Genomic DNA, 26,769 nt, shown 5'->3' on the forward strand with positions numbered 1-26,769 from the left:
CTAACTCCACATTCCCGAGGGGACCGTATTTGCCGACCTTGGGATGACTAATTTCAGTTTCAAAACAAACCTCCCTCGGCGATGGGGCCAGGCAGGATTACACCACCGCATCACCTGCTAGCAACGGTACACACGCGCAGCTGATTACTCCATCCACCTCAAGTATAGGCATTATCCTGAGCACTACCTGTTCGCAGCTACTGTAATTCCCACCCTTGAACACTTCGCTGCGGAGTAACAGCTATTTTCTATAATTCTCTGAAACATTTCAGCCTGCTGTCCACACCTAGCTAATTTTCCAAGCGTAGATTTTAGTTAAAGCTTTTCCTTCTATTCAACTGTGAAACTCTAGCTTAGAGCTTTACAATAGGCCCTTCTGAAAGTGACTTCAACGAGAATTCAGTTGTAAATAAGTGTCCACAGGATAGTATTTTCTTCCTGTGAATAGTATAGATTGCTTGACAAACCACCTGTTAACAGAAACAAGGGGACCAGATAAAGTTCTTTGTCTGGTCTCAGCCTACTTCATACTATACCAATCCAGAGAAATCATGGGAAGACTGCATAAAATCTGCACCAATATCCTGTTTCTGAATTCACAGGCTATTATAACCAGTAACAACTAATTGATTTAAAAGGCACTGTGTAGTACAAATCTATCTTGGTTAGAAGAGAAGAAATGTATAAAAATAAAAACCAAAATGAAACAAGATACTCATCAACTCTGCTCCATGCTGCAAAGGAGGCCAAGAAGTCACACGCCAGACATAAGACCGTTGGGTCGCTCCAGCCTGCATTTTTGCATCCACAGAGCAGGTGTTTCAGCACCTCAAGAAGCAACAAACCCACCATTTTCAAGGCATGCAAATAATAATTAACCTGGGTATTGAAGAAAAGGCGTTTGTGGAATTAGTCCAGTTATGGCTTCCTATGATCAGACACGCATCCCTTCACTGTCACATCCTCATCTCCTGCCTCTCCTACCCCCATATGGGCTGATCCTTGCCTTCAGAGCTTTTTGCTAGAGCAGCAATTTCGGAAGCTGATGGTATTTTGGTGGGGAAGGAGGTGGGGTGTGTTAGAGCATCATGAAATTTGCTTCTCCTTGTAGCAGCAAAGCAAAACCAACCATAACACCATAGATTGAATCAAACTCTTCCATCGCTTCCTAATATTTTGTTGCAATTGTTAAAAGGCTTTTTTTTTTTAAAGAAAAAAAATCTGGATTAAGGATCAGGTTTAACTGTATGTTATTTTACACTTAAGGTACACAGCACCTTTGCTAGAAAGCAAAGGCACAGTGCTTCAGAAGGACAGCATAACCTCCTGTCAACGGCATCTTCTTGCAGGTTCCTAGTTTAGGAAACGAGCCTTGGCTAAAGTAACCAGGGAGCAAGCCAGACACACTAGTTTGGATCCTGTACAAGCAACTGACATAGAGCCCTACAAATCTGAACACGGTTTTCCTTCCAAGTTTACTCTGATTTTCTCTAGTGAATCCTCTAGCATCATCCGCACCCAAAAGCACGGTGTTTTTGCAGGGAATAAAACGGCTGCAGCTGAGCTGAGCATTGTCATCCAACTAAGAAATTTAGAAATAGCATATTTAACAGTTAAGCCTTTAAAATTTCAAAACAGTGAACTAATAGACCACCTTTAGTTTAAATATGTTAAACGACAATTTATTGGTGCCTTCATAGCAGGGTACTATAGACCTTCACATATATCTGAGATAAAGGACAAACAAATGGGCTTTGTACCACACAGCGACCCAATGTGAATAAGCCAGTGTGGAAAACAGGGCTGCCAAGGGCTTTCTATTCTATACAGTAAACGTAATAGGGGTAAAATAGTAATAATAGCCATTTTATCTATACAAATTCACATAATAGCAGTTTCATTTCTGTAGAGTTCATTCCAGGACTTGAGATCATTCTCTACCAGCTTTCTGAAGGTTTTTTGGGGGTGGCAGGGGACAAGAGAGGAGGAGACGTAAATCAGCTCATCAGCTTTGATAAAACCATGGCATTATTGAAACTTTCTATCATCCCAGATCAGTTAACCAACAAAACACACCACTCACCACAGGAACAGGGAGCTTAGCATGGGGTCTCAGATTAAAACCTCAATGGTTTGAGAACCGTGGTGACAAAGCGAATCTTAAATGCTCACTCGCAACGATTCCTGGCACCTTTACAAATGCCACTAAAGCATACAGAAGAGCTGAAGCTTTATCCTGGGGTCATTTGAGCTTCTGATGCCTGTGATCATTTGTGTCTTGAAGAAAAATGTCAGTCTCGCATCACCGCGATGACTAAGCACTCGCTCCTGCCCTCCTCATGACGGGTAGCTACAGTCGGTGACCACGCTTCCGCTGAACGTTTCTCTTTTCTCCTTTTCACATCCACTTCTCCTACTGTCAAGGAAAACTTATTTTAAATGGGCCATGAGAACAAAACAGAAAAATCCACAAGAATGGCCTCTCCTGACCTCTTCCATAGTGCTACATCAAGCTTAGCTAATGCGATGCACAACGTACACAATGCTGGAAGGGAGCACTTTGAGAGGAGCGTGCATTACGGAATCACTTTGTAAGGCAGATAACCCTAGGGAAAGCTCAGTCCACCTCAGAAAAGCTCTGGTTAAAATAGGCATAGAAAACTAGCAGAACTTGCTGGTAAAGATGATGCGTTCTGAATATATTTAAAACCCAAGGGCAGACTTAGAGAATTAAAAGAAAGATGCAGAAAAACTCTGTAACTTCTAGTGTGCATTTCTAGCATGGAAAAGGTTGCCTTACAGTTCACTTCCCCACAGCACCAAAGCACGTTCTCAGTGCAATTTCCATCAACTACAACAGGTCTGAATTTCAAGTTAAAAAAAAAAAAAAGTTTTGCTCAGTAGAGGCAAAGAAACCAAAATGCGATCCAAGTTATACACTGATGTTAGAATATCTCTGTAATCTGTTAACAAATTCTGCGCTCTTGCTACTGCTTCAAAACTGCTTCATGATGCCAAAAACCATGAGCTTATTCTCTGTCCTACTTTTCAGAACTGAAAGCAGTGATGAAAATAGAAAGAATCAATTCCATTTCACTCCTGCAACTCTGAAAAGCTTCAAGTAGCACCAGAAGCAAGCACGGAGGCTGTCAGAGGAGCAAATGCTCTCCCTGGCTGAGTGCCCCAGTGACTATGCTGGAGAGCTGTGGTCCTCAGGTGTGAGCCCTGAGAAGCCAAAGGAGAAGTTTGGCACTGTGGACCACTTTACCACTTTCAGACGGGAACATCCAGGCTGCCATATCCAGAATGACTCAAGGCTGGGATGCTTCCCTGAGAATCTAGAAGATGTAGATTTGACTGAGGAGGATCCAGAAATCAACATCTGTGATTTCTGGGCATGTGCTCTGAAAATTCGGCCATTACTTATAAATCAGATGAGATCCCCCAGGCTCACCCATCTGTTTCATCCCCCAGAATAACAGCAGCTATAGGAGGTCACATCAAAGATCCCAGCAAAGCAGCATCCTGTCTGTAACAGGACCAAAGCAGATGTGCAGGAAAGAACGCAAAAAAGAAGGCAAGCATATGGTGCTTCCCCGAGCATCAGCTGTGCAATTTTCCAGTGAGCATCACAGCTCAAGGAACCCAAATTACTGTAAGGATGAACAGAGTGCTATTTCACTCATTTCTCACCACTCTCATCTGCAAGCACAACCCATGTTTACAATTTTCTTAACCATCCGTAATATTTTCTAATAACGTATTCAAGAGTCAGATCCCTTTCTGGCTCACTGACAACCATCAGGGCTGGTGAAAGGTACGCAGGATGAAGTCTCTCTTCTAACTTCCAGAACTATAGGGGTTTTCATCCTGCACACGTAATAGCAAAGCTCAAGGGTAACTAACTGAAGTGGTAATCCTACCCCACTAACTGCTCAGTTCTCTGCTGTTAGGCAGGATATGTAGGCTCTTTGGAGGCTGCCAAGAGCACCAAAACAAAAGCAGCTCTCCTCTGAACTAAGGGAGCATTTCCCATGGCTCAGGGGACAAGCACCACTGTTTCATCTCTATCCCCCCAAGCACGACCCAGGTGAACTTAATCTCATCAGTCAGTCAGCTGTGCCTATGTTGGACAGAGACAGTTTGTTTGCTTTTTCCTCCTCTGCAGTACAGTTTCCTGATTTGCAGAGGACTAAGAGGGAAATCCTTCATATCCCACTGCTCAATCACAAGCTAGCTCTTGCTACCTAGTCAATTATTTCAAAACTATTGCACCTGCTATCTGGTCATTACTTTATTACTTCTGGTTGGATAGGGAAAACATCACAAATCCTGTGTATAAATAACTCTACTAGAACGGCAGGAGAGAAAATAGGACAGAGTTTGTTAGCCTGTCCCTCTGCTCAGCACTGAACACCACCTCAAACAAAAGGATTTGTTAGGATATTATACAAATCTTTTAGCCTTTCCAGGGAGCACAATCACCCTTTCCTTAATAGTCAACTCCTGCAATTTCAGTACACTACCATTTGCTCTGTCTCAATATGGTGAGTAATTCACGCCCTTTCTTTCAGAAGATAGCTTTATACACTTGAAAATAGCTATTTTTTCTTCCCTTAACCATTCAATCGTTTTGCTTTTATAGGTTAATATTTCTAAACACCAGTCAGCCATCTTTTTGTCCTCTTGCTTCTCTTCAGGTGACCTGCCTCTTCCTTCAAGCATGCTGCTGCAGGCTGATACTGAAGCTTTTCAACCATCAGGAATGCAAAGATTTCTTCACTCAAAAGCATTTTAATAACACTTTTATTTTCCACAACTGCATGACATTGTTAAGGCGTGTTCAGCTTTCGATCTCCATCATTCCTTTTCTAGGAAACTGCTGTCCAGTCCCTTCTCTGCATGCAATTTATTAGTCAACAGCTTGAAGATTTCTCTCCACTTTAACGCCCTGAACTTCACACTTGACTTTGTACTTTATTTGATTTCAAACTTTCTACCCAATTGTTTTCCTCTATCACTTGAGTTCTCTCACTTCTCTCCTTCCTCTCTTTTGTCTAGTGGATTTAACAGACAAAAAAAGACGACAAGAACTCTGAGTTCATATAAATAAATATTTTATCTTACATTCCTAAGACAGTCTAAAGGCACTAACTGCACAAATCCCCTATTTAAAGTCTCTTACACTCCTTTCTACTTTTAATGTTTGTTCTTAAAATCACCCTATAATGAAAACAAATTCTCAGTTTTGATACTAGTTAAATATTTATCTTCAAATTTGGAGATCTCAAATAGCAGCAATTAAGAATATGTTTCTCTAACGGCCTTTTTGAGAGAACTTTTCATTAAGACCTACTTTAGCATTATATTTCATTACGAACGATTAGCCAAATTATATGCAAGTCTAAAGAAAACTAACTCCATCCTCAGAAAGGTCAGCAGCTCGCGGCTGACCGAACGTGTTCTTTAGATGTGGGAAGATTATTTGAATTCTATTATAAATAAGTGCTTAAATTATACTATAGATGTAGCACTTAAGTTCAACTTCCATCACAAAGATTCACACCTCTACATAGAGTGCCCTCCAGGGAAAAACGATTCTGCCCATTGATAAAATAGGGAAGAGTGAAAAAGAGACATTAATTATTGCCGGAGACAAAAATGCAGAATTGGAACACAGCCTTCATGCAGATTAGCATTCAAGACACTATTAAGTGTTAAATGTTTAGTGCTTACTAGTAATTTATGGTTTAAATGTCTACTGGTAACACTTAAAATCATCCAGTGTGAGGAGAAAGGTGGTTTGAGAATTCCACCTGGCTCATTGCCTCGCTTCCCGTTCAGTCAGCAAGGAGCGATAACGAGAAGGGCAACTCAAGACAGCACGCCATCGTCGCCCAGTTTATGGCTAGTTTTGTACAAGAAGTTCTATATTGCTAACAGTACATAAACCTGGGCAAGAAATCTCTTATGTTAAATAGAGAAGAATAGAATCAGAGTAGTATTCAGGAGAGATTCAGAGAACAGAAATGCCTTAATAACCCATAGCAGAAGTTCAAAAACATTTTAGCAAAAAATTATGCTTACAGGGAAGCCAGGAAGATTATTTTCCCTTGACGTGCGTCCCTTCTGCACACTTACTGCTAGGAGAATTTCATCATTGCAGTAACACAGACAAAACCGCCACAGTTTTTGTAATGTGAGAAATCATGAACACATTTCTATTTTACAGTTACCAAAATCTCAAAAATGTTATTATGGTCTTCGAAAAGCAAAAATTGAATATTTTAATCAGGTTTGTCACTTTAGCAGCTTTTTAAGAAATCTGGTAAAATAAGTACATGTTTTAAACAGAGCAAAAAAAATCAGAAATAATTTGAAGCAACAGCATTAAAGAATCATCTTTAATGCTAGCAACACGATTTAGTGCTTAGTATAATGTCTCTGATGCACTTAGGGACAAAAAGAATTAAATTTCAAGTCCATAACTCTTAGATTTGCAGGAGAGAGGTATAATGTCAAGTGAATTAAAGAAGATGGATGATTTGATGGATTCAAGGGAGCAATCATAATCTTCAGGACACATAAAAATATGGCAGTTGCAGAATCAAGATGGACAGCACGGAATGCAAAGAAGAAGAAAACCAACTCCCAAGTCTGGAAATAAAGGTACATACAATCAAGCCTTGACTTTGAGTCCTAGTGAGCAGGACAAGTGAATAACAACATTTTAAAGTGATTTTAGAAATCAGACTGCCATTTATTATCAATACCACTAAGAGATTTCCACTTTACTAAATACGCATGTCCTGCATTTAGTGTGAACTTTTTCCAGATATACAGAACAGCCCTAACACAAAACATGCCAACATTGATTAGAAGATAAAGAGAAGCTGCTAAAAGCCTGGTATAGATCAGATCAGATAGGCACAGAGAACAAAATGTTTTCTCTGTATGCATCAATCATACAAAAAAACCCAAAGGACTTGGTGCTTAATGGAGAGTTTTAGCTTCTAAGATATCATTTAATGCGGATAGAAAAGAGTTTTAATTTTCTTACCTGGGGGAATTTGCGTTTGATAGATGTCAGTGCTCCCTCTGGGAGTTTGGCAAGTTCTGAATCCCTGACTGCATGAACTGTTGTGGCTCTAGGTTGATGGGTTAATGCCTCTACCTGAAATAACACAGCCAAAACATTAAAGATAATTAACATGTCGTAAAAATAGCACGTCAGGGTGAAGAAACTGAACAATTCCCAAGGATTGGACAATCATACTTTTTGCTGACATACATTCAAAACAGAACATTATTTTTGCCCCCAAGAGCCCTTAGAGCCAGCTTACTGAAGGCACATTTGTCTGCAGCAAGTATCAGTATCTATTCAATCCAAATCTCGCAGATGCACGTTCTGCTATCTGACAGCTTCAGTTTTTCCACAGACCGGAATCCATAGCACCAAAAGACAGACAGTATTAAAGTAGTTTTGTTTGAGCTTCTGCAAGTTCTTACACACAGTGAATCTCCGCAGCAAGCAGAACTATTTTTAAGGCTTGCTAGAAGAGCAACCAGGGGGACACAACGAACTCAATTATCACAACAGAAGTTATATGCTTTTGCTGTATCTTTTAATCCTTCATTTTTAAGTGAAAAAAAAAAAAAAGCCATCTAAGAGAAAGAAGAAAACTCACTTCTCTATTGCTTTTCCTTTCCTTCCTCCCCCCACCCCATGCAACCCTGAAATACTTTAGTTTTTACTCTCAGAAGCTGAATACCAGAAAAAAATTGCAAAAACCAAGGCTTTCTAAACATTAAAAGGGAAGGAGGAGCAAATCAGCACATTTTAGCCAGACCGGAGCTTCATTTTTCCCCGAGTTTTTATACACAGGCATGAGTATCTGTGCTACGTAAACAAAAATGAGTATGCAACAGCCTGAATATAGTGCCCAATTATTTAATTTAGAAACATTTAATTTATTGAAAATAGAAGTTTAAAGAAGAAAATGATCATGCGATGAAAATTAATACAGAGATATTTTCCTTTACAGGGAGAACTGACACAACATAAATAAAAAAGGGCTGTAAAGCCCTGCTCCGCGAAATGCAGCTGTGTGCTGAATCCCCTGCTGTACCATCCGCAGAACCCTGAGCCCATCACCAGCTCCTATTTTGTTTTGAAATGCAGAAATCAAATTCCCTGGTGAAATATTTTCACATGCTTAATGAGATAGCCTGCTAGGCGAGATGGCGTCACTCGGAGCTCAGGCGTGAGCTCCAACATTTAATTGCTTAGTAACAGCCTGGTGCACAGTTTTGCAAGTTTTAGCACTAGGCAATGTTTACCGGGTTTAATATCCATACATCATGCATTCAGAGAAAAATGGTGGCCGCTGTAGCAGCCGTAATTACTGAGGTTAATACACAAACAACAAAAAAATCCTCGCTCTGGCTGCAGTTCACGGGCACTTTTTAAGTGTCACTTTAAGTTGTCCAGCAGAAAAGGAAACAAATAATGCATCAGTTTGCAATTATTTTTTACAGATTTCGTTTGAAAGCTTATGTTAACAGCAAATTCCAACAGAAATAATGCCTTCATTACTGAAGTACGGGCTCAGACACACAAAGTTACTATAATGTATATAATACACTGCACATTGGCTAAGCTCTGCCAGGCATGCACTTCTGCCTGCACTACAAGAAGATTGATTTAAAACACACGACTCCATGACCCCCCTTACAACGAGAGTGCTGTCTTGGAAGACTACATGTGCACAAAATGGACAGTTCAGACAGCCAGAACATTCAGATCTCAGAAACTTGCAATTAGTCTAGAAAGCTGAGATCACAGCCTGCTAATATTAACTCCCTAAAATAGCTCGTAAAGAAGAGCTTATATCAACAAAAGTTGTGTCGTGCATGAAAAAATGCACAAGTAAATTTGAAGTAGCTCCATTTTTGCATGACCTAGCCTTTGGTTTTTGTTCCGACGCCAGGGATGCTTTATCATGTAATGACATTTTAAACCAGTTACACAGATCACAAGGTGGGAGGGAATGTCAAGCCATTGTTGTACACACATTTACAGGTCCCCTTCAGCTTCCCCAGATGGTTGGGTAATGTCTTCTGTTTATCTCTGCCCCCTACTACAAGCTTTTGATCACAGTTTTTGGCTCTGCCATTTAGCTTCCTTATCCTGAAAGTAGATTAAGAACTGTAATTGTTAAAATAAAACCCTGTCTTCTCGAGCAGTCATCACCCAAGTTCAATTTATATAAAGAAAAACACTCGAACTGTCTAATATCCTTTTCCATTATTTTCGTTATATAAAAGTGCATAAAATTAACCATGCTCCAAACAGGTCACAAGTCTTTTTACAAATCTAATCTTTTCTGAAAGGGAATTAAATTTTAAAACAAAGCCTCGGGGATTTTTTTCTCCAAACCGTGACTTTGTCTGTTTCAATTGTAACTTGTCCACAGGCAGAACAAAAGGGAGATGGAGACATTTTTCAAGCCTCCTTTTCAAGGAGCCATTTAAATCTCCAGAGCAAGTGGTATTTGCAACACCAGTGCTATGCACCCCTGCAAATGCAGCAGATTTGTTGAATGCAATTCCCACCTGACTACAGAAAATGGATCTTGTACTACTCTTGCCCACACATACAATATAAATCTTGCCATCAGCTTTAATATTCTCATGCAAATACATGCCGGTATTGCAGCATGGAAACATCTGGGTCCTAGGCACTACAGCAAGAAATTCAAATTTTGCTTTCCCCTTGGATATCATCATCTGCATTACCAGCATCTATTTTTATTAGTTTTCCCAGACTATTTATATAATAACTCTTCTTCACCGGAAGATAAAGAGCTCTCATTCAACATTCAGACCATCTGTAGGATTATTCTGAACCTTCACTACATTCTCTGTCTCCTCTCTTCACATCCTGTGGTTAAAAAGCCTTTGTTGCACCAGTTCAAAGTTCTCTGCACATGGGAATCTCTGCACATGCCTCATCAAATCAGCATTTGGCTATTCCCCCTTTTTTGGAGACAGACACGTTCTAACCATACAGTCATAGGCTGTCCCTAGTCAATAATACTTTTCTTCTTTATTAAGAAATTGTTTGAGATGTTATTTATTCAAGAGGTGTAGTTTTGTGGGTTTTTTTTCTTTAGAAAAACAAGCTCCGAGCAACATGTACTTACTTAAAATTCTTTCAACCTCAGAGCACATTCAAACTCTTCTGGCTCGTCTGTTCAATGAACATTTTAAACAAGCTTACTTATTTTTTCAGGTTTGTAAGTAATAAAAGAATTAGAGATTTAGCTTAAACTTTAATATGAATAAAATCACCTGAGATCAGCAGAGCAACCTCATAAGAGTATTTCTTTAGTTAGAAAAAACAAGTTTAATACCAAGATCACCCAACACAGCTGCAGGAATCAACCAACACCAACATAACACTGATGAACATTTCAAATAAATAAATAGCAGTATTAATTATTTTCCAAATCTTTTTCAGTCTGACCCTAAAGAGGAGGAGGAAATATTGTAATTTTTATACTTGTGAGTAGGTATATCTACCACCCAAGGCTCCCTTTCAGCTTCTTCCTAAACTACCAAAATCATCATTTACCCATTCCAACATGAACACAGCTACATTTGTTCCACTGTAAGAAAGAATCAGAAATCTCTTTCCCACCTCTTTTCAAATTCAAGTCAACACGATATATTTTGCTTGAAACAAATAGTACATCTGTCAGTCCTCTGGTTCTTCTCTCCTAACATGCATTCTTCCTCCTGAGTGACAAGACTCTGAACAAGTTCTTCCCTTCACTGGGGTTGGGTTTACTTTGCCTTTTAATTTTTAATTCACCCACGTACTTCCTCTCTCCCTCAAACAATCCTCTAGTTTTCCTGGAGTTCACTGAAGGCTGCAGCCTGCCATCTCTTCTGCGCTATCAGGACCAGCTATTCTTTCCTCTGCTTATTATTTAATGTTGTAAACTCAGCAAACCCACGGTAGTGCTATTTCTGCTTTGAAATCAGTCTCTTTGAAACCAGTTTGCCTGATTTTAGCAGTTATGCAAAAACGTTAAATGTTCTGTTCATTGCTCACCTGTCTCCAAGGTCTACCCTTTGCCTCCTCGTTTACAGCAAATATCAACATCTCTTCTCTCTTCTACCTCCATCACATCCTCACAAATCTGTCCGTACATCATTGTCTTTACTTCCATTTCCTTCAAGAGCTGCTTGAAGCAGTGCTTCAAGTGCTATTAACAATTTGCATCAAGGAGCAGATGTAAATTGAGTGTTATATACTCTGTGGTTCTTGTAACTGATCACAAGTTTTACCATAGGTGGTTGTCCCCCCTTCACTAATGCAGTTCTGTTGTTTCTATCATTAAAAAAAAAAAAAGGAAAGAAAACAAAACCTATAAATAGACCTATGCTCTTTTTACCATTTCGTTCAGTTAATTCTGACAGGTTTTTCTCATCTTCTCCTAATTCAGTATTAAAAAGCGACAAAAACATCACGTACAATGCCCATGATTCACAACCCAAGTTTACAAGTTCCTTACAAAGAAAAAGCGTTAAAAATTCTTTAAAACAAGGGGAGAAAGCAATTTATATTCTTATGACCTCTTTTGACTTTATTTTCAACACTCACTCCTCTAAGTAAGCTAAGTAAACTAAGACAGCTCTCCTTACAGCTCTCCAAATTACAGTTGGAAAGTAAAAACCAGCAAGCAGCATCGTCTTCTGCAGGTTGGTCTAATTACTCCAAATTCCTTTTTGTGCTACATCCAACAAACCACTTTGAATATTTGCCTAAGTGTGTGAATAGTGCCAACAGAAGACGCACAGCTATTCCCCACGCTTAGCCTTGAGCATCTCAGAGATGCCAAGACGGACTTCACCAACACTGGGGCTGTTTTATGTTAATCCATCTGCTGGCCCAATAGAAGATATCACTTCTCCAAACAAATTCAGCCTCATTCTAACAAGTTATTGGGCAACTTCTCCAATAATCAAACAGTAAAATGCAAATAGTTTCAAAATACAATTTCTTGCCTATATTATTTTTCCACGTGAGTTTCTAAATCTGCCCAGCATGTTAGTACACGGGTCCAGCCTGAATTAGTGACGCAAGTCCACAGGATAGTGTTTATATTCACCAGCCCATTCTCCCAGACCTTCCACCAGCAGCAAATTTACACACTTGTGGCTCTTCTGTGCATTCCCTCCCCTCCGTGTTTATAATACACTGGTTGCAGCTTCTCCTCCTTCATAGCTACTATCCTACCCCAAGAATATTTTATTCTCTTACATATCATACTTCTTCCTCTCATAGCAATCTTTTCTTTGCTACAAGCTCATAAAAAGCAGCAGTCATCCCAGCACAGGAGGAGCACCACCCCTGCACTGCCACCCTCCGGGCCCAACACAGCAGGAGCCAGCAGCAGCCGCAGAAACGTGAGGCTCAGGTCTAACAAGACCCTGGCAAGGTTAGGAGCCCAAAGATTAAGTTAAGCAACTTAAAATCTTCATCGTCCAAACCCCCATTCGTGAACTCCCCAGTCACTGCCTGCCCGTGAGCCTGGTATTTGTAAGCTTTACAGTTTTCATGCCCGCTCAAGACACTTTGGCAAGGGTTAGCAGCCCACAAACAAGCACACTCTTACAGAACAGAAGCTGGGGAGAAGGGACAGGGCAAATCCACCCGTGTTTTGAAGAAAGCAGGACTGCACCTAACAAAACAAGGGCAAGAACTCTGGTAACAGCCAAAATAGTTATGAGGCGTTTTCTTCTCTTCACGATGCACGTAACCTCATCACCAGCGGAGGAAACGGGCTGTTGTGGGCAGTGGTGCAGCACTGCAGCCAGATGCTTCCCGGCACAGCCCCCAGGGACTCCCGGCTGGAAAGGCAGACAGCTCCCATGTGCCAAACCTGCACCTCTCACTGCTCACACAGCGCCCACCCCGTGCCCTGACCGCGCCTGGCAAAAGGAACAGCAGCACCTGAAGAAAGGGGAGGGCTGCCGCAAGACACCAGGAGACAAGGCACAGGGACTAACAGACTACCCAAGGAAGTGTAGATGCACTGGCGGAGGCCTAAGAAGAAATATCAACACTGACACCTGCTGATAGTTTCGGATGCTCAAGGAACGGGGAAAAACCATACCAGATGCACAGGTACCAGCAGCACGCTCCCATCTCCAAAGCCAGCCCAACGCAGCGGAGCAGTGCAGGCAGACAAAAGCCACGCACACGTAGATTGTCACAGCGGTACTTTCGCCGGGCTAGGACAGGAGACGAGGCTGCTGCGACTGAAGACGGTGATGCAACATAATAAATGTTACATGAAGGGCAACCAAACGCTACGTGGATCATTGTTTTTTTTTCTGGTTTAAACAAGCTGCTCTCAGGCCCTTCCTGAGCTGATTTGCACGTGAAGCAGCAAACACATGGTGTTCATCTCAAACATGTTTCCTCTAGCCATCAGTTAGGAAGGATCTAAAACGTTAACTCGCTTGTATCTGAAAAGGACAAAGGAGGAGACACTGCTGGAAGCAATGAATGAGTGGGAAAAGCAACCAGACAAGCTGCAAATCGATGCTATTTGTGGGAGCAGTGCCAGCGGATGAATGCAGTACACCATGTACTCTTGAAAGTTGTTCTAACAACCACCTTCTGCAATCCTTTGTGTGCCAAGTTAACCCCATGACTGAGGACATCCAGCACTTTTGCTGTGCAGAAAAAAGAATCCAAACCCCTCTCTCCTATTTATATGCATATAAATAAGATTTATATACACATGCACATATATACACATAGATATACAAGACATATATACACACTTACAGACACACGTACATGGAATATATGCAAAAATTAAGACTGAGCTTCCTACCTTTTGTAATTAAGGCAGTGGAAGTCAGGTTCTCCTGAGAGGACTGAGCCTGCATTTTGTACCAGTGCAATGACAGTCCTGTAGCAGCAGTGAATGTAATGAAGGGACAGAAAAGGGAAAGGAAATTGCTAACAGACTTCCCTAGTGTATTTAAATTTCACTCCTATTTACATGTGACTGTAGAAAAGATGGGAAGTTGCATGCACATTTCACTCCCCTAATATAACATGACAGTGGAAACAAAAGAAAAACAAACAAGCAGAAAACCTCACAAGTATACCAAATGCTACCTGGAGCACCCACCAAAAAAGAAAAATCCATGAAATTTATTGAAGCTGTTTGAAGAGCAATACCACTGACGGGCACACTCCTGTTATGATGAAATGGTGCTTGAATTTCAACGATGGAAGAAGAGATAACAGAACATGGTGACCTGCTCAAATGCTTTCCTACAAGGGAGAAATCTGATTGCCTTTGACTCAGCTTGACATCACAGGCATACCAACCCCGGCTGGAACTTTAGCAACATCCTTCCCCATTCTTCACTGCTGACTCTTCCTCCACGAATACTTTTTTTCACCTCTGCTGGACTCTGCATCTCACTATTCACAGGCCTCCAAGCATTTTCATGATAAAAGAGATCACAATTCTCTTCTACTTAATGTTGCTTGCCAAAAAGAAAATTTATAATCAAGAAAAAAACAATTTTTGCTAATAAACTTACTCGTACATTTTGCAAAGGTTAAAGGGGACAAGGTATTAACTCTCACCATTCCCAAGCCAGTCTAGCTTGATGCAACATTTCTCAAAATGGGAAGGAGAAAAGAGCAGAAGAAAAGTGAAATGTGGGATGGTCCTGAAGTGGGGATCAGAAGCTGTACCAGAAGTTAACTGATACATGGACAATAGCAATGATGTTATCAAAAGGAAGCTTAGCTGGAAGCAGAAGGGACACAAATCAGCTTATGGAGTGACAGTCTGATGAATGAAGTCACCTGCTTGAAATCCAGCAGGTCACCACATCTATCACTGTCTGTCAAAGGTCCTTATATTCTCTAAAGAGCATTTGGCTAAGGAGATAAAGCTCTCTGCAGTTTTATCTGTGGCACCTACTAAACCAGATTACCTACCCACATAATATTAATGTCAGATAAATTAACACCAGTTATATGTTATTTCAGTTATGAACAGTCTCCTACCTTCATCAGCTGTTAGAACTTGAGACAAATCAAGATATAAGATAAATTGTTGTAGATAAGAGAACAAATTGTGGTAGATAAGAGAATCTGAACCACATACACTACTCAACAGCTCACACTAAGTGAGGAAGCCCCTAGGAAGCCAAGGTTCAGAAAAATCAAAGCAGTGACTTCATTCCAGCAAGAACGCCCCCAAAACAGGTTTGGAAATAAGGACACTGAGCTTCTAATTTCAGTCTGACACTAATTCAGCTGTGCAAATATGAACTCATTTCTCAAGTCTTCCCGTATCTCACTTCTCTGCTGGTAAATACCATTATTTTTTTTCTTTACAATTTCACACCTAAGATGCTAGGCAAGTAATAATTTTTAGTAACATATTACCAAGACAGGCGGCAGAAGAGATGGAAGGAGAACACCTCCTTCCAGAACCACATGTTCCAGCTCAATACTAAGGTGACTTCTTGGACCTCATCTGCCTCCAATTTCCATAGATACAGCCTGTGCAGAGCACCTGAGGTGCACTAACCTGAATTCACCTAAGATTACCTAAGACTATCTACTAACTTAAAGCTTTAGAAATGAACTCATGGCTTGAAAAAAGTTACATGCAACTAATGGGCAAAATAAAAAAGAATCCACGCTCTTCAAAATTACAAAACAAAATGGCCTAAACAGAGCAGAACTTGCCCAGTGTTAGTGCTGCTGTTGAGGGCACAAGGATATTCAGCTAGCTTTGCCACTGTCAAAAGCAGGCAGTGTATGATAACATTAATACTGATAAAGAACAAAAGCCCGACAAGTGTAATCCTGATACCGGTGTTTCCTTTGAGGATTAGTATGCAATTAAAGATTTCTAGCAGTGTTACATTTCAAACGGACAATGCTCCAAACCCCTGAGGAAATCATAAGCCATTTACAGATTATTCTTGGTTTTCAACTTTTTACAGAAAAAAGCCATGCACATTTAACTATATTAACATTAATGAGACAAAGAGCTTAACATCTAAAAAAAAAACTTAAAATAGCCATTATTTCTGAAACCAAGTGTGATTTCCTGCAGAGCAGAACTGGTATGCTGCTGCACTGGCAGATGAGCACTCTGCAATTTATCACTTGTGCTGCCTTGCACTGAAAATGGTAGGGCACAAATATCCTCTTGCACTGGTTTTGCTACCCACAAATGAATGGGTACCATCCTACTACTAAGGAAGGGCGCCCTGGTTGTTAGAGAGAGGCAGAAAGAATCTTGAAGTAACCAAAACATCGCTGCTACTTCCCCAGCAGGACATCTTTTGAAAGCCAGCTGGTTTTCTAGTAAGATACTGAAGACAGCAGTTTTCTGAGGCAGGTGGCCACGGATAAGTCTAGCTATGACGTACGCAACAGACCAGCTTTTAAAAATATTATAAGCTCAACAGCTGTCATCAACTTCCCTAAGAACTGTCTGGTGTTCTGTCTTAGAAACACCGCAGCCTTTCCACTGAAGCCACAGTGTTAACTCATAAAAAGCTAATTACATTGAAGGTTCTGTCTCCATCCAGGTATCTGAGGGGAGAAGGCAGTATACAAATAACTTTTCTTTGGCAGGAGATTATTCTGCAAGAGTTCTACTTTTTTTTTTCCCCCCTTAATTTCTTCTGGAGAACACCTGGACATGATGGAAAAAAAAAAGCTAGAGGAGGTGCCTTTCATTTTACCCTTTAGCTCAAACAGCAATTTAATGAAGTCACAATTACGTAACAGAGTGATAAAGCTTCAACGTTTTTCCACATGTGAATCTGTGGGAAATGGCACCAACAAATTAAAAGATTCTCCCCTAAATGGGTCAAACCAGAGTCTCTAGACAACAGCACTGTCATCAACTGTATTTCATACATGAGGGAATTACTGCATAGATCCATCATTGTCCTCTGACAATTACATGGAAGGCCTTCCAACGAGTTTTGACATCACCTGATACAGCTGGAACTGCCCATCGAACGGATCAGCAGCAGCAAGCAGCTGGCATCGTCCCTCTTACAAGGCGCTCGAGGAACAGCGAACGTTTCCCACACATAACTACTCTGGTCAACTCCAAGTAACAACACGAAGAAAGCAAACTTTGCAATATCTTATCTGTTCTTCTCCCCCTGAACTGACAGACCTCAGGAACAGATGCCACTGAGTCAGTATACGGAACAAAACAGTTCGAGCCACAAGTTAAGCCTCGGGAGCGCCTGCACACGCTTGAAAAATTAACATCTTGTCTGAAATCCTTCATTTTTCAGGACTTCTCCTCTGAAAGCAGAAATGACAGATACTCATCTCTTACGCATATGACACACAGCATTTTTAAAGTTCTAAGATAAAGGGAATAAACAAAAATACATCAATTACAAGACTTTTGTATCATGTTAGTGTCCACAGTTCAGAATGACACAGTGGTATTGAAGAAACTTCAGGGAAGAATACACCACAGGTTGACCACACTACCAATTACTAATACCAGCCAGTAATTTAATTCCTGCAAGCACCTAGAACCCTCCAGTCCCTTCATCTTCTGGAAGAACAAAGAAAAAAATAAACATATAGCAGGCTTTTAAAGGTTTACAACAGATCTTGCAGAACGGGATAAACAAATCTTTTTAAAAGGAAAAATGTCATTTTACTAATGCCCTCTGCAAAGAACGACTACATTAATCTTGGCAATCTTTACAAATCCTCCCCCATGTTTTTCAAAAGACAGACAGAGCAACGAGATTCGTTCAACAAATGGCAGCATGAGTCAGTGGGCCTGGGAGCCGTGGGTAGGAAGGAGTAGATGACGTCCACAGAGTCACAAAAGTCTTCAGATGATTCATGTCATAGCATGGATCCAGAAAAGTGACTTTAGTTCAGATACAAACTAAACGCGTATTTCTGTATCCATGCCCAGGAACTCACCCACGAGCAGGGCACTGTTACAGCAAGCACATACCAGTCCATCCACCGCATCAACCTCTCTCCTCACCAGATAAACAGTTGAGCCAGCATGAAATGTTCTGCCAAAGAAGGCACCACTGCTTATACAGATAGGGAGAATTTCAACCACATGCTCCACTGTCACCCAAAACTGCTTTCAGAAAGTAGAACAGCTCGGTTATCTTAACCTGGGAGCTCTGCAAAACTCCAGAAGCTTGACAGTGTGGCTGCTGATTGCAACTGGTGAACAAGAGCAGGAAAATACCTGTACGTGTCAAAACCGCCAGCGCCTTATTCACACAGTAAGAGACCTCACACCAGCACAGTTAGTCACAAAAGTCACACATCCTTTATTCCTGTCAAACTATATCATTTTTACCTCTAATGAGGTATCCTAAAGAGATGCCCCCAAAAGAAAAAAAAAATTTGCAGGCATGCCTAGCAGCAAAAATAGACTGGTTTCTCCAAACGCAGTCCCAAACCAGAAGTAGCACTGACCTTGGGAAGACATCCTGAACTGCTGTCCACGTGCAGCTAAAACAGACGTGGTACAGTCACTAGTTCAGAACACCTCTGTGCTCTGCAGGGAGCATCACCAGACTCGTCTCTTGTAACTGTTGCAGTCACATCAGCACTGTGTACAACTTAAAGTTACCAGGCAAGTCACAGTCAGCTGTGGGCACATATTAAAAAGGCCCAAAGACTTTGCCCTTGTTAGATGAAAATTTCTTACTTCTCCCAAACAAAATAGCTGGGATATTAGGTCAGCTGCTGGTCTCCAAGTACCAGAGACCTGTGCTGCAAATATTTTACAATGCAGGTACAGGCCAAGCCTGCAACCCACCTGCCATCAGGGACTACCAGGTCTCACATGCTGATGTACTCCTGCCGCAGCCACAGAAGACAGAGTTCTCCATTAGACGTTACAGTGATCAAGGGGAAGAAGTAAGGAAGCAGAAGACAGGAACTTCTACGCTAGGCACACTCGAATTCTGGATCAGAAATACCACCTTTTGCAATCAACGTAATCTTGAATCGGTTCTCTAGAGGAAAAAGAGCTCTGCAGTCCATTCTCTCCCTCTTGGTCTCTATAAACAACAATTTCTTCCTCTATTACTACTACCAACTCACACGTTTTCTTTCTTCAGAGGTACACTGATTCTGGCTATAAACAGATACCAGTAAATGTTTACTTTTCAACTCAGAAAGCAGAAGAGGGCCTGAACAAATCTCAGCATTTCAGAAGCCTTCTAACACAAAAATCAAGCAAGTCATGCGCACTTATGATGCAGGATCCCTGTTTCAATTGTTCAACCAGATCTGAGAAACAAACAATAAACCAAACATCGGAGAGAAGTTAAACATGGATAAATAGTACAGTTTTGAAGTCAAAAGTTGCACTAACACCTTTTAAATAACTGCACAGTCTCTGACCAGCCTGATGCAGACCTGAAGTTAGCTCTGCTAACATGAAGGTTAGACTTGACACCAGTAGGGGCCCCAGACTCAGTCTTTCTACAATACAGCATTTCATATGACTATTCAGTGCACATTCCTTCAGTTCTTCCTGAACTATTTTAGCAGTTGCACTTACCTCAACACAGAAACAAATGTAACCCACGTTAAAAAAACAGTGGCGTGATGGGCTTTTTGGCTCATCTCTGAGGGAGGTTGGTTTGTTTTTTTTTTGTCTTTAAATCAAGTCTAATAATCCCATTCATGTATTATCATACGAGATTCCAGGTAGAAGTGATTTTCTGTCTTTACAATGTGTCAAAAGTCTTAACTAAGACTAACACCTGACCAGAGTGAGAATGTTTGTTTTATGTAGGGCCAATACCAATACCAAATTCTCATCTGAACCATTCATTTTTGAAACTGATCCTTACCACTCCAATTAAGTCTCCTCGGCCGTATTCACCAGTCAGGTGCTTTTTTCCATCATCCATCCGTATGACAGAGCGGAGCCGACCATTCAACACAATGTACGTACAGTCTGACTTGTCACCCTGCCTACAGAAAGAACAGCCAATGACAAGCATTCATGAATTTCTTCGCTCAGCAGATGCATCTGAAGTCTTTTAATAAGTTGATCGATTTTCTTTAACAGCCTTAGAGGCCATAGGAAAATGTTTTATTAACAGTTAAACATAAGAAAACAAGAAACTGAACAAACACCTGTTAAAAGGTGACTAGGAAATATGTTTTAATGTTTAAATGTACAGGCTTTGAACAGCTGGTAAGCGTTGGGTCTGGACACAGATGCCCAGGACACAAGTGATCTCTAGAGGAGATGACAGGCTCGTTACTGCTTACAGCAGGGGCTTGCTGTCACTGCAAGGCTGATGTGGCTGCATAGAGAGATTCTGCAGGTCAAAGAGGGGAAAAAAGCCCTGAGTGACTCGGGGTTTAGATTGATTTTAGTGCACTCATGCTAGTTGCTTGGGAAGTTTTTGCCAGATCATGTTTGCATGATTAAGAATGCTATTTGGTAAGCAGATTTCCAGCGTAACGTAGCACGCAGGCCAAGTACAATACTTCTGGTAGTGGAGTTAAAACTAAACTTCCAAAAGCTTTTAACAAGACGTTGGCAACTACATTTGTTTTGATACACACAGTAATCAAAAGTTTCCATTAGCATTAGTGCTGCAGAAATAGTGTGTGTACCGTGATTGTAATTTATATGACTAAATTAGACTTTTATTCTTCCACCAATGCAACCATATAATGCCTCAATTACATTCTAGTACAAAATCCATACAATTAAGCTTTCCCAAGGATAACTTCTACCCCTTAAACATAAAGTGTAATTCTTATTTTCAATCTACTATTGAATAATCCTATCCAAATTACTTTTCAGTTCCATTCTTTGTTTTAGAAAGGCCAAAATACTTCATGAACAAAAGATATTCGTGCCCTTAAAAATGCAGAAACTACCACCAAACATACAACTGTCTACGTCTTAATCTATTATGTCACTTTAAAAGCTTTCTAAGACAACACAAAGTACGAAGAATAGTATGAAAGGATTTTAATAACCACTGGAGACAACTCACTAAAGCAGCGTTGAAGAGTACTGCAGAAGAAAAAAAAAATCTCAAAATAGGCAAACATAAACCTGATGGAATTGATAAATTTATTCCAAAGAGTTTTTATTCCATATGTTACCGAGGGAGCACAGCTCCTTAACACTGAAAACTTGAATATTGAACCAACAACACAGAACTTTGTCTACATCTTACCTGTAAACAGCGCGCCCGGCCTCAACTTCCATCCAATCCAGGGCAAAGTCAATTTGCCTCACGAATGAGGACATTCTCTTTACAACAGTGTGAGCCACACCAAGCACAACACTCGGCTGCTCCCGCATTATCCTAGAAAACAAGAAGCGTTATTTAGGTAGTTCCCCAAGGCAGGAACAGGTACAGACTGGTAAACAAGCCCATGCAGTGGGATGGATGAGAGCCATGCTAGCTCTTGTTTATGAACCACTCTCCAAAATCACCATTCACCCAGGTCTCCCATGACTCAGAAAAACATTTGTACTGCCCCAAAGACTGTCCCTCCCTGCCATTCTACACCTCTTGCTCTCACACATGCTCACGGATTTTATTTCAGATCAGAACCGTATTGTATCTAACGCCTGATACTCCTAAAAAAAAAATGTGCTCAGAAGTTCAAATATTTCAAATAATTCCTTTTTTCTGTTGCAAAGACCACAAAGAACAGAAAAGTCTTCTAACAAAGCTTCTGATCTTCATACCATATCTTTTGAGTGATGCTTAAAGGTCTCTAGTATTAAAGAAATCAGATATCTAGCACTTTTCCCAAACCAAAGAACTTTAGGAACATTCTGCCAGTGATAACTGCAAACTCTGCACCACTAGGCCTGAGGGAAATCTCCCTCTCAGACACCCAATCACTGTCAGCGAATGTCTTATTTCTCATTCTTTTTAGACTAGGAATCACTGCATCCCAGCATCTTGTGAGTAAGCACTCCAACTCTTACTGAAGTACTACTCCACAGGAGTGAGCTGATCGCACATTTCCCTAGATGGTACACCTGGTACAGTACCTCTTCTGTTCCCGTGAAGCATCGATAGCAACTGAATTCTTGCTGGGCCATGGTATACCACCTTAAGGCGGGCATTTCACAAGAGGCAGCACAATTCAGAAAGAAGCAAGAAGTGCATGCAGACCCAGTAGGTGAAGCACACACTGAGGGAGATGACAGAGCTATGTTAAAGCCACACATGGGCAGAAACAAAAAAGAATTTGAAATACACATCTTATCCTTCATCAGTGTTCCCTTCACAATGAAGATAAGAACTGCCATAAGGCAATCTGCTTATGAGACCCCCTGCATGTGTAGGAATTCTCAGCTAAGCACAAATCACGCGAGCATCACATCTAACCTCCTTAGCCTAAAAAATAGAAAGGTGGGGAGAAAAGCATGTGGAAGGAGCACTGTCAGTCTTCACTGACAATCCTCTCCGGCAATAAGGCTGTGGCTCACTGTAACTTGGCAGAATTCAGAGAAAGTCATACATCATCCCAGAATGTGATATTAAAAGCAGACTTTCCAGGAGCTCCTCACAGCCTGGATGAAATACTGCCCTAAAGTTTTGAAAGTGTCGGTTCTGCCGTTAGTCAGTCCTACAGCTGCAGCAAGAGACCCTGAGCTGACAGCAATGGGTCAAGTGCATCACACAGGGTACTGTGGGGAGCTTTCACGTCCATCACACGTGACGATTCTATTCTTCCTCACCCAATGCCTCAACTTCTTTTTGCGGTAATGAAGCTTGTGATTTCTTCAACTGAAATCCCTGAATTTGAAACAGAAGAGATTTGCAGGAGTACATCCCTACATGCTGAGTCCATGCTGAGCTCACCACATTCACATTCATACGTGCTACTAGTCAAGTTAAACTGAGCATCAGCTCTGACATTCAGCACCAGTTCAAGTCCAGCCATCAAAACAGGATTACAAAACCGCAGGGCAGCTTTCCTCTCCTGCCCCTTTTATCTCACCCTGAGGTTTCCACATCCCCTGCTATCTCCGACACAGGGTGTCTCAGACTACCTTGGTTTTGACGAACTATTATTATTGCACTTGTAAGCAACATGTTATCTTATGGGAACTTTACCACACTAATGTGACTCAGGGCAAAGGACAAAGGAGCTGGAAACGACACCCCAAAATAAACTCTGGGAAACAAAAAACCCTAATCCCTCAACATACACACAAAACCCCCAGTCCTATTCCCCTTCTAAGCTGCTCTAACGGAGAAATAAGCCCCCTGAAATCTCCTGAATGCTTTAGCTCATTATTTTTACTCTACTTGCTTGTTTAGCTCCCAAAGTCTCCACCCACGTAGGCTGTCTGCTGAAATCAATAAGCCATTTACACCTTTTCCTCTCTCAAGATATGTATCTTAATACTTAATGCACTCTAAATGTAAACTAGTAAGAGGCTGCTTTTAATTTCAGTCTGGAGCTCTCTATTATTTCACTGACTGCTATGTAGCTTCAAGACTATTAGCATGGAAGGTAAAAGCCCACCCTCACGCACAAGAAGAGAAAAGATTTTTTTTTCCTACATTATCAGCTAGGTTTCCTTCCTTTCACTGGGGAATTTTCATTTCTCATCCATTTGGCACATGACTGGCATGACAAAAATGAAAAGCCAAAGCTCCCTACCACAGAAACCTGTTTCTGAAGGGATCCTCAGGATTCCTCACTAGCAAGCTAACAGCTATGAAAGGGCTAACCTGGTGCCTGTGAAAGACTGAGAACTACAGAGATATTCTTGCGGATGTGGATGCAATTTGATACTCAGCTTGGCTGGCAATACAAAATCAAAATCAAAGCATTTCTGCTTCTCTGGCAAGCACACATGATTAGACTCTGAACTGTGAAATTTACTTAAGCAGAAAATGTGACAGAGTCCTACTGCCTCGTACTGCAGAACCTGAGCATATTCCCTCAAGAGAGCCTGGTGACAACTTGATTACATTTTTCGTCAGGAGACACCAACAGTTGCAGCGTAGGCACTGCACACTTAGTACATCACTTCAGCAAAATAGAAAAGCATTTAAGGTATATACTATATAATCAGCTTGTGTCACCCCTATACTTAAACTCTACATTTGCAGAGAGTTATTTAGGCATATTAGCACCACATAAAGGCTCCTGTCCCAAAATTTCAGTTAAAAGGATTTAATCTGTTGCCCAACATCCAACCTGCAATTCTAAACCCTGGGCTACTTCCATTTCTGTGCTCTTCGCCTGATGGCAACTGTTGACCACATTCTTTCTGCTTCACCTTCTCATTAACTAATGAGAAAAAACACATACAATGTTCTGGGACACCTCAAAGAAAAAAGTAATATATGTGACAAGAAAGGAAAAGAGAATTGTTGGAAAATAATGAGAATAATGGAGGTTCTGGTCAAGTTTCTTCTGGTCACTAAGATCAAAAAAAAAAAAAAAACAAATCAGAGAGAGAGATTCTGAGAAAAAAGAGAAAGCCTAAGATTGTAGGACTATGCACAAAGAATTCTGCATGATAAGTGAAAAATAAAACTTCTGATTTTTTCAATAAGCTTTTCCTTTCTCGGAGTTTGAAGCAAAACTAAGAGAACATACAGATGAAGAAGTCATGCATTTGAAAGATTTTCTGTAACAACATTTTAAAATATGGGAACAGGAGCTGGAAACGATATAAAACTTTGGTTTCTGGAAAAGTTTTGATGATTTAATGCTGAAAGATCACAGAGACAGACAAATGCACTGAATAGGCAAAGGACGGCTTAAATGAGAAAAAGATGGACTAGGAAACATCCCCCAAATGAAGAAAAGGTGACAAGTTGCATTAGAGATCACTGACCAGTTAATGGAAGCAAAAAGCTTAAGCTGGAATAAACAAGAGACAACTCTAAAAAGAGAAATCTCATGAAAACGAGCTCAAGAACATGACAGAGCCAGTCCAGGACTAGATATTAGAACAGAAGGAGTGAGGGAGGAAAAAAGGTAGAAACCGGCTGGCTGGCTGAGAACTCAAAATGAAATTTAAAGTTGGGAACAAGTGGGAAAACAATAGAAAGAAAGAAGAAAAGTTTAGATGAAATTTATCTGGTGCTGCACAGAATGGCACAAGAGGGGAGTATCTATCAGAAATTAGGTCAAAGAGTTGACATCCACTGCATAGGCTTGGAAAAACACACCTAATCAACCAAGCACATTGCTGAGAACAGCAAGTTCAGTTTTACAGAACACAGCCTTTTGCCTGAGGTGGAAAAACAAAGTTGCAGGGCAAGAACTGATCAGGAACACAAACAATTCAAATTACTTAGAAAGTAAAAAGTACACAGAAATATACCACATAATAGTTGCCTAGAAAACACGTCAACAAGTCTACGTATAACACAAGACTATGCGATAGCACATTCAAGAAGGAGTTGAAAAAGGAGTTTAGTAAAGGAAATAGAGGTATTTGATACAAATTACGTGTGAACTAGCACTAAATCTTAACAATAGGCTCAGAATCAAGAGTATTAATCATTAATATTGGACAATGAGACTAGCCACAGTCATTTTAGCAGTGGTGAGCGTGTCTGGGTGTTTTCTTAATTAATAAACGCCTATATCACCCTGTAAGCTGTAAGTCAACTCACGCATTACTTCCAAAAAGGTACCACCCATCTCGCACTGGGGCATTATTCTTTGACCTGCTCCATCAGTGAGCATTGTAACCTCCAGTTACACCAAGACCTATCACTCACAACATATCCAGCAGCCTGGGCTGATTACTGTGGTCAGAAACAGAACTAATGTGGTTCTCCAGCAAAAAAGGATATTGCGTTTGAGAGAAATGGCCTGACAAAGAAATGCTTAACCCAGAAAAGACGGACTCTGGCCAGATTCTCTTATTTGCATTATGAAATCTATGAATCTCAGGTCATAAATCACACCCCATTGGGTTAAGTGTTCTATAAACCTGGAACAAAGAAGATATAATCGCCATTTAATATTAGTATGTTCCCTGCATTACCTCATACTGAAGATAAAAACCCATCTGACAGATTGGTCAGAGCTCACCTCAGTACTTAAAATCCTCACATACATTATCTGGTTTACAACACGATGTATGGTAGCAGTGCTGCACCGCACATATATCCACCACTCACATTTAATCAAAAGGGCCATAAAATAGATTTAAAAAATAAAAATAAACGTTTCCTTGGCAGAACTCACTCATAGAAATGGGACTTCGAAATAGATAGGAAGCTGCAGTCCCGATTAGCCTTGATAGTGAAAATCAGGGGCTCCCCAGTCAGGACAGCAAGCTGTCCCACAAGTTCTCCTGGATGGGTGATGAACAGGCAGGTGTCCTCCTCGGAGTCTATCTTCCGTTGGTACACATGAAGCATCCCCGAGACCACGAAGCAAACATTAACATCCTGGTGAAAACAGAGACAGAGCCCAATAAAATCCCCACAGATTTTAAAAGCAATTATCGCAATGACAGTACTATCATGACCAATCTGTTTTCCAGAAAGCTCTCTACAGCTTTTAAACAATTAGGCGATAAAATAAGACACAACAGTGAATTATTAAAAGGTTATGAATATTTAAAACTAAGTAGCCACAATATTGAAAAATGTGTTTCTCTTTGCATGGTTATGAAAAATAAAGGCTGTGTCTGTAAG

The 26,769-nt window shown here is 40.7% G+C and overlaps 1 protein-coding gene across 1 annotated transcript in view; it reads right to left on the reverse strand.

Annotated features, from left to right (window-relative positions):
- The window catches only part of PNPLA7 (patatin like domain 7, lysophospholipase), a 126,516-nt gene that overhangs the window by 68,741 nt on the left and 31,006 nt on the right, over nt 1-26,769 (reverse strand). The window contains exons 16-19 of the mRNA XM_080561496.1: nt 26,315-26,520; nt 21,301-21,432; nt 19,948-20,071; nt 7,061-7,174 (exon numbers count right to left, since the gene is read on the reverse strand). Coding sequence (XP_080417622.1) covers nt 7,061-7,174; nt 19,948-20,071; nt 21,301-21,432; nt 26,315-26,520 — 576 coding nt within the window. The remainder of the gene's footprint in view (nt 1-7,060; nt 7,175-19,947; nt 20,072-21,300; nt 21,433-26,314; nt 26,521-26,769) is intronic.

This window comes from Anser brachyrhynchus (assembly GCF_964034855.1).
Source record: "Anser brachyrhynchus genome assembly, chromosome: 19".
NCBI classification, from domain to species: domain Eukaryota; kingdom Metazoa; phylum Chordata; class Aves; order Anseriformes; family Anatidae; genus Anser; species Anser brachyrhynchus.